The 8,751-nt window shown below is 33.1% G+C and overlaps 1 protein-coding gene across 1 annotated transcript; it reads left to right on the plus strand.

Moving 5' to 3' along the window:
* Positions 1–6,253: 6,253 nt before the first annotated feature.
* Positions 6,254–8,420, plus strand: LOC116299984 (forkhead box protein B2). Its single transcript, XM_031708722.2, has one exon. It carries the CDS (start codon positions 6,667–6,669, stop codon positions 7,474–7,476), a length of 810 nt encoding a protein of 269 aa, XP_031564582.1. The 5' UTR covers positions 6,254–6,666; the 3' UTR covers positions 7,477–8,420.
* The last annotated feature ends 331 nt before the right edge of the window (positions 8,421–8,751 follow it).

Consider the following 8,751-nt stretch of genomic DNA (forward strand, 5'->3'; position numbering starts at 1 on the left):
TTATTCTGGCTGGAAAATCTTGAATGATAGTCACGTGACTGGTGTAAATGAGCCATTTCCTGCGGAATATCGTCATTCTGATCATCAGTTTGCGTACATCCATTAATTAAATTAAACAACGTTGTAAATATCAACAGGACTTGTGTTACCTTACCTAATGCGCCATTTTTGTTAGTTGACAGAGTATTTTGGGTTGGTTAGATAATTCACTTCTCATTCATGGTTCACTAGATGCCGTTGCAGTAAAGTTCTAAGTTGTTATTCTTACTCGAGTCGCGTCGGTCAGTAAAGTAGAGCAATGCTTAGCTGCATGGGATATTTCTGATACCTTTTAATAAATAATATTTTAATAACTCAATAATATTTTAATAACTCAATAATATTTTAATAACTCAATAATATTTTAATAACTTAATAATATTTTAATAACTTAATAATATTTTAATAACTCAATAATATTTTAATAACTCAATAATATTTTAATAACTCAATAATATTTTAATAACTTAATAATATTTTAATAACTTAATAATATTTTAATAACTCAATAATATTTTAATAACTCAATAATATTTTAATAACTTAATAATATTTTAATAACTCAATAATATTTTAATAACTTAATAATATTTTAATAACTTAATAATATTTTAATAACTTAATAATATTTTAATAACTTAATAATATTTTAATAACTTAATAATATTTTAATAACTTAATAATATTTTAATAACTCAATAATATTTTAATAACTTAATAATATCTTAATAACTCAATAATATTTAAATAACTTAATAGCATTTTAATAACTCAATAATATTTTAATAACTTAATAATATTTTAATAACTTAATAATATTTTAATAACTCAATAATATTTTAATAACTCAATAATATTTTAATAACTCAATAATATTTTAATAACTTAATAATATTTTAATAACTTAATAATATTTTGATAACTTAATAATATTTTAATAACTTAATAATATTTTGATAACTTAATAATATTTTAATAACTTAATAATATTTTAATAACTTAATAATATTTTAATAACTCAATAATATTTTAATAACTTAATAATATCTTAATAACTCAATAATATTTTAATAACTCAATAATGTTTTAATAACTCAATAATATTTTAATAACTCAATAATATTTTAATAACTCAATGATATTTTAATAGCTTAATAATATCTTAATAACTTAATAATATTTTAATAACTTAATAATATTTTAATAACTTAATAATATTTTAATAACTCAATAATATCTTAATAACTCAATAATATTTTAATAGCTTAATAATATTTAATAACTTAATAATATTTTAATAACTTAATAATATTTTAATAGCTTAATAATATTTTAATAACTCAATATTTTAATAACTCAATAATATCTTAATAACTCAATAATATTTTAATAGCTTAATAATATCTTAATAACTTAATATTTTAATAGCTTAATAATATCTTAATAACTCAATAATATTTTAATAGCTTAATAATATCTTAATAACTCAATAATATTTTAATAGCTTAATAATATCTTAATAACTCAATAATATTTTAATAGCTTAATAATATCTTAATAACTCAATAATATTTTAATAGCTTAATAATATCTTAATAACTCAATAATATTTTAATAACTTAATAATATTTTAATAGCTTAATAATATTTTAATAACTTAATAATATTTTTAAAAACTTAATAATATTTTAATAACTCAATAATATTTTAATAACTTAGTTAATAATATTTCGATAACTTATAGCATCAAAAATTTAGATGAATTTTATGTGTGTTCAAGAGCCAAGAGTTCTATCTTGTGCCACTATTGATTGGCAAAAGAGTCGCAAATCACGCAAATGGACCTAATTTATATATATATATATAACAAAGTATGTAATGTGATCTATACTGTTGAAACAGTGCTCGATGCGTGGGGATGCAGAGCAATAGATATATAGTAAAGATTGGATTAAAGACGAGACATGTTCACTGTAACTCCGAGTTTCGTGCTTACGCACTCATCAGACAGACTTTAATGAAACATATTCCTATTACTGTGATATTTATATACAAGAGGTGTAATGATTATTTACAAAAGAAGTATTGTTCTCTTGTATATAAATATCACAGTAATAGGAATATGTTTCATTAAAGTCTGTCTGATGAGTGCGTAAGCACGAAACTCGGAGTTACAGTGAACATGTCTCGTCTTTAATCCAATCTTTAATATATATATATATATATATGATATTGCATATAACCACTATGATAAATCGTATATTAGTGTTACTATTATTGTTGAAGAAGTTGAGCATTATGTGAGCCATGCATCATGTATCATGGTCATAACAAGTGAAAGTATTCTACAGACCACATAGATTATTATGACGAGATGCTAGTTTCAAGCCTATTGGCTCTCTATTCAACAGAAATCCTCCAGCAGTGTCATTTCATGTGGCGCATGCTCGCCTGCTATCTCTATAAATCAAGTGTATACCAGGTTTAAAATAGCATTACATCATACATGCTCGTAGCTGGAATTTAGATAAGATTAATCGATGATTATAAGGATGCGCACCAACTAATATAGTGGCCTGGTAATTACATAACTACACCCCAACCCCACCCCTCACTGTCGATAACCTGAATAGCTTAGAGAAAACTTTTATTTATAAGTTACTAAGTGGTCAGGAGCAGGTCAAATGATCGGTTAGAACGAGTATTGCATGGTTGAATAAGGTCGATAATGAATGCTGAGGGTCGATCAAAGACTAATAGCGCTCGCCCTTATTCAACTATTAGCATCGATGTGAGTTGTCTACAGATTGAGTTTTATTCTTCCGCAAAACGATCCCGTCAGTATCTGCTGCGCTAAATTCAATCCTTTTGACAGATAAAAAACCTCCTTAAACATCCAATCATTAATTTTGGTGCATTTTATAACACGACTTTATTGAGTAAAAAAAAAAAAGAAATTTCAGTTGCGCATTTTGATATATTTGTATCTGTTGTCAGCCATCCGCGATAATCAACCAGCCTGTTTACTGATATTACCTAAACCACAATATCATATCCGACCAGCTTAGTTTTGCCTTAGCTTGCTCACACATTGATGTCTAAATTAATTATCGATAACTAGACATATGCTGAGGTTTTTTCATTAGAATATTTTCTGGAATCCCCTGCCAAACCCATTTCGAACATCAATCTCATCTTTATTAAGCGCGTGTTTTTTTCTCGCGGTCGAGTCAAAAATAATCAAAAACCGCGTTCTTTGTGATAAATATTGACATTCACCTACTGTGCAGTAAATATTGGGTTCAAATTAATAACAATTTTTGTAAAGTTGTTTGAAATCGCCGGTCTCATCTCAGACGAAGCATTGTAAGAAAATACTAGACCTTTATCAAAATATTTAGTTTGTTATTTGATTCGATTGTTCGAGATCTTACCCGCGGATCTTTCTCATTGGGTAGCGTTTTGATTAAATGGTATTCACAAAGGAATCGAGCTCAGCTGCGACTGGTGTTTGTCTTCTAATAAAAACATACGTAGTTGTTTTATATATTTTACTGCTGAGCTCAAAATGTTCTCTTAGCAGGACGCTGACTGCTCTGACTGCGCTATGAACGTGGTGGGGATTACTAAAGATTGTTTGTACTACGAGCACCAGCTACTCATAAAAGTGAATGCTAACAAGCCACATTATTTGTTACACAGGATATGAAAGCTATTAAATGAATCTCCTAACATCAAACAATAAGGACTATGCAACGCAAATCTCTCTTACTCTCTTTCGTTCACTTTGTTTTGTTTTCTCTCGTATTCATTTATTTTAATTGTTTTTTTTCTTTTTGTTCGATAAAAACCTGCCTTTTTATTCATAGTCACATGTTCATTGTTATAAATTATTGCTACTGTTTCGACTTAGAAAAGCACTATTCTATTTTATGAACACGCGTTACACGACAAATATGTGCTTTATCTATTCGACCTTTTTAGCTCTTTTTGGTTCGCACGCTTGTCTTGTCTTTGGTCAGTCCAAATGATTTCAATATCATGTCTCTAATCAATAATGTCATAATACGACGAACGGTCATCGGAATTGAATGACGATAATACCAAGACTACGTGTAGTCTTCTAGGAATACGTATGTTATACAACCATTATCCTATTTGTCTGTATTCCTTTGGTGGCCCAATGATTCACCGTGCTATACGTTTATATACAGGCTATGCCTCAAGAGCTTTCTATGATGAGACAGTAAAGGCTTATGGAGTTATTCTTGTATACTAATCATTCAGTTGTTGACTTTCTCAAACGTCCACTGCCCTCTCAATACCTCGGTTAGACTTTTAAAAGCGGTTTTAAGCACGTTCATAATAATTTCATATAACTCTTTATTTTCCATCAAAAACTACATGGGATTTTCAGATATGGAGTGTACGTATGAGAAATGATTTAAATCGAATTAAATCGCTTTATTTTCGGCCATAACTGTTGTATTTTGAACCTCTATATACACAGTATACTTCGTGTAAGTCCAACTGGTACCACGCTAGGTCAAATTTAACAAGTTTAGAGAACAATAGGTTAAGCGTTGTGCATACAACACAAACCCCATGTTAGACTGGTCAATTCGTAGACGACTCAAGATGTCACTATGACAACGAGTAAATTGAATTGATTGAATGACGTCATACGAAGAGCATCCAAAGTCGGTGAATTTAAAACGACCTGTACATGCCAATAATTTTGGATGTTGGTTTTACACAATTGATTCACGCATTTGTTTAATAAAGCAATTTATCCGAGCTCTAAAATACAATTGTTTACATTAGTGCTTTGAGTGACACGACGAGCCAAGCACCCGTAACGCCGCTGGAAATGAGTTTAACTGGTGATTTTCCAATTTCTTGTCTTCACTCATCTACATTGTGTCTTGAACAAACTTTGTCGAATTTGCTTCCGATTTGTTTGAATCATTCATAGCTTCCTTTTCGTAAAGCTTGGAATTCTTCGTTAGTACGTACGGTTTGTTTGTACTCTTGAAGGATTCGTAAGTATTTTATTGAACGTGTGGGATCTCAAAGTGTGAAGATGTAAACATTATACTCCAAACTGTGTACCTTTTTGGAGTAAACTGCCATTTCATTTTGAATTCGGTTTGTGAAATTCGCCTTCTGCTTCTGCGGTAGTGAAGTGACAAGAATCAAAGAGTGACTTTTTCAATTAAGTTAAGTAAATATTAAGGGATTGTTTGTATTAGCAGTAAAGGTAATAGACGCCTTAAGTCAAGTGTTACGGTAAAGTGTTGTTTTCTCTAGAACTTAACAGTTGGTTTGTTTTGTTTTAACTTTCATAAAAACAATCCAGTCTAAAATTGCACTGGCTTCTTGTTATTCTGTTCCTCGCATTATTAAAAATGTGGAATTAAACTGTCAAAGTATGGCGATGGTATCGCGTAAATGATGGTTAAATGAACCAATTGCTCCTAACATCTTAGCCGGTGATTTTGGGTCTTGCATCGGTTAAGTAATTTCGGTCTGTGTCGGCATACACCGCCTTTCTCGGTCATTACTTATGCCCAAAAGAGCCGAAGCCGTCGCTAATCAACCTTTATGAATATCTTTTACTACAGACACGTTAGGACTATGATGGCTAGATGGGAGGAGTAGAGTAAACACCTTCTAGTTTTGTATAACCAAGCCGCGTTCCAATATGTTTGACAAAACCTCAATTTGGAGATTAGAATATCAACAAAATCATCCATCAGCGCCGTTCAATAAGAAAACCTTCTCAGTTGGGGAAGTAAAAGGTAATAAACGTCAAAAAGTCCTGATCGTCCGGCAGGAAATTTGCCGCAACGTAAGAAAAGGCCTTGGAAGGAAAAAAGCGTAGGATAACAAGAAAAGGCTGATGCCAGGCTTTCCTGGGGTAACTCCAAAGTGAACAGTCACACCAAACAGCCTTGATAGCCCTGCTTCTAAACAATTAATAGCGATACAAACCCAATGCTTCTCTTTTTAATTAACCTTGTCAGGGACTGGTAAACAAAGAACGCTCTCTACAAAGCGGCCCGATAAAACAAAACGGATTTAGTGGTCCGTGTGACGAGATATTTATTAGTTAGCAGCGGCAATCAATTTTCAACAAATGTGTGGTTTTGGAGCGCGCGAGCGCGGACTAGTACCGGCTCCTTTGAATACCCCACCGGGCTACAGTACCGCAACAGCATTTGAATATTTTATTTAAACTGTCGTAAAGCGGCCTTTTGTTGGGACCCAAACTTCAATAAGGAAATTAACGAGTAATTTGGCTAAGTTTCGGTTTGATAGACATGTGATAATTAGGTATTCTGTATTTAATCGGCATCGACAGGCGGCCTCTTGTAATGTCAACACTGCTCTACAAGCCTACAATTTCAAAGGCTCACTAGAAGCGGCTCCAGACAAAAGAAGTTTTTGAAGTCAGTCGGTCTGTTTTACAAGCGCTATTTAGTTCGATAGTTAAAATACACACGTTCGCAGACCCTTCAAAAGCTACCCAGCTGCTAAGAAGACTACACTCTAGAAGAAAAATCCACTAGTGCATTTAACGATCCGGGTAAGAGAATTCTGTTCCTCTCAACATTATACTCCAGGATGCCAAGACCTTTGAGGAACAGTTACGGTAGTGCTAAGCCTCCTTACTCTTACATCTCGCTCACTGCAATGGCTATACAAAGTTCTCCACAGAAGATGCTGTCCTTATGTGAGATCTATCAGTTCATTATGGATCATTTTCCATTTTACAGAGAAAACACCCAAAGATGGCAAAACTCTTTGCGCCATAACTTATCGTTCAACGATTGTTTTGTGAAGATCCCTCGCCGTCCCGATCAGCCAGGCAAGGGAAGCCTTTGGGCTCTACACCCGGACTGTGGGACAATGTTCGAAAATGGTAGTTTCTTAAGACGCAGAAAACGCTTCAGATCACAGCGAGAAAGGACACATAAACTAGCAAGAATGATCTCTGCAGTTACAAGAGACGAGGACGATTCAACCATCAAAGACAGCAGCAAGTCGCCAGTGACTTCGTCTACAAGTGCGTCAACTTTTAAACACCCGTTTGCTATTGAAAACTTAATTGGAATTGATAGAGAGACTGTTCCATCATGCGGTACTGCAACAGCAGCACCTATTGCTTCCTTACCTACTTGTCCTACATGCATCAATACTCCAAACGCCAATGTACTATCGAATTATCAAAACAACTTATGGACTCCTGTTCCAAAATACTGCAACAAACCTTGTTCACACCACCAAACTGATCGCATCAAGGAACTTGATTGTATTATCAGTCCCTTCGCCGGCTACTCTAGGTTCACTCCTGAGTTGGCTTGTTTTGGGGAGATGATTCCTTTCTGTTCTCAAGTCAGTTCTAACGGGTTTGCGTCTCCCATGTTTCCATAACACGATGCTGCACATAGATATAGAACCATGTTGTGAAATTTGGGAAATCGCGTGATGAACACACTATAATGTCGTCAATCAGGACAGCCTATAAGTCCTAATTCTCGCCTCATTTGTGGTATAAGAAGGCGCGAAAACTACTCCAAATGAACATGTATTTCCACACCTCAAATGTCTTGGAATGATGGTGTATTCGAACGATTAACAACCAATTTCTTCTCATTATTCCATGCCAAGGTAATTGCCATGGAATTGATTTCTGTTGAACTAATAGCCCAGAGATTTGTTCTTGAAACATTTGGTGGGGAAAATCTCATCCCGATGTAAATAGTTTATTTTCTGTTCATGTTCCATAACTTGATGTCTGTATTACCCAAACAACCTGAAGTATTGGGTTTAGGACAATCACAAACTCATTGTAAATATAATGTCAAAGAACTATCCATGACTTTATATAGCTGACTGCACGTCTGTTATATACCCAGCAGTTTACATAAAGATCAAACATTAACAGTCCCCTAAAATACAGTGTTCCACAAATTTATCAAACACTGTTATATACAGAGATACTTATCAAATTGTATATCTCAACTCAAAGTTTATTTTTAAAAATATAGAAACATTTATGCAGTGAGGCGTTATAAGAGTCTACTGGTGATAGTTAGAAGTCGCGGTGAACCTTGTTGCCGACTCATGAGTATCACCGGTATTACGGGATTCGACTGCTTTTTCAAACGTTATATTTAGGGGATTTAAGAAGTATATATAGAGTTCTCAAAGCTGAGAGCTTGTATGGGTTTTAAGATCATCATTGTTGATTCAGCGCGTCAGTATTTGGATAGTGTTTGGCTTAGTGCTCGATGGTGCAGTAAGTGTTGGTTTTTGAAATGAGAACAGATGAATATAACCTTGAGGGAACGTTGTATTAAATATCATTGAAAGCATTACTTTGTATGTTTTACACACTAAAATATTCCGTCCCAAAGGTTTGAGATATACTGAGATCAAAGGTACTCGCGGCAAGCTACTTAATACTCAACAAGACAAGAAGTCGGTACGGGTATGTATATATATGTACGTATATATGCACCTCTATCAGGGTCATGTCGGTATATACGAGCAATCCCTTTTAGATATATTTTGTTTGTTCGAACTATTCACTGAAAGCTACCCGAAAAGCTCAGCTAAAAAACACTTAAGCGCATGATTTCTGACGACCTACGCCTGCGATTACAAGCAAAACTTGCCTTTCTCGCAACTCATTTTTTTCTCTTC

The sequence above is a fragment of the Actinia tenebrosa genome, unplaced genomic scaffold (genome assembly GCF_029948245.1).
Source record: "Actinia tenebrosa isolate PJP-AT-01 unplaced genomic scaffold, QUT_ActTen_1.0 PGA_scaffold0__85_contigs__length_37466705, whole genome shotgun sequence".
Lineage (NCBI taxonomy): Eukaryota > Metazoa > Cnidaria > Anthozoa > Actiniaria > Actiniidae > Actinia > Actinia tenebrosa.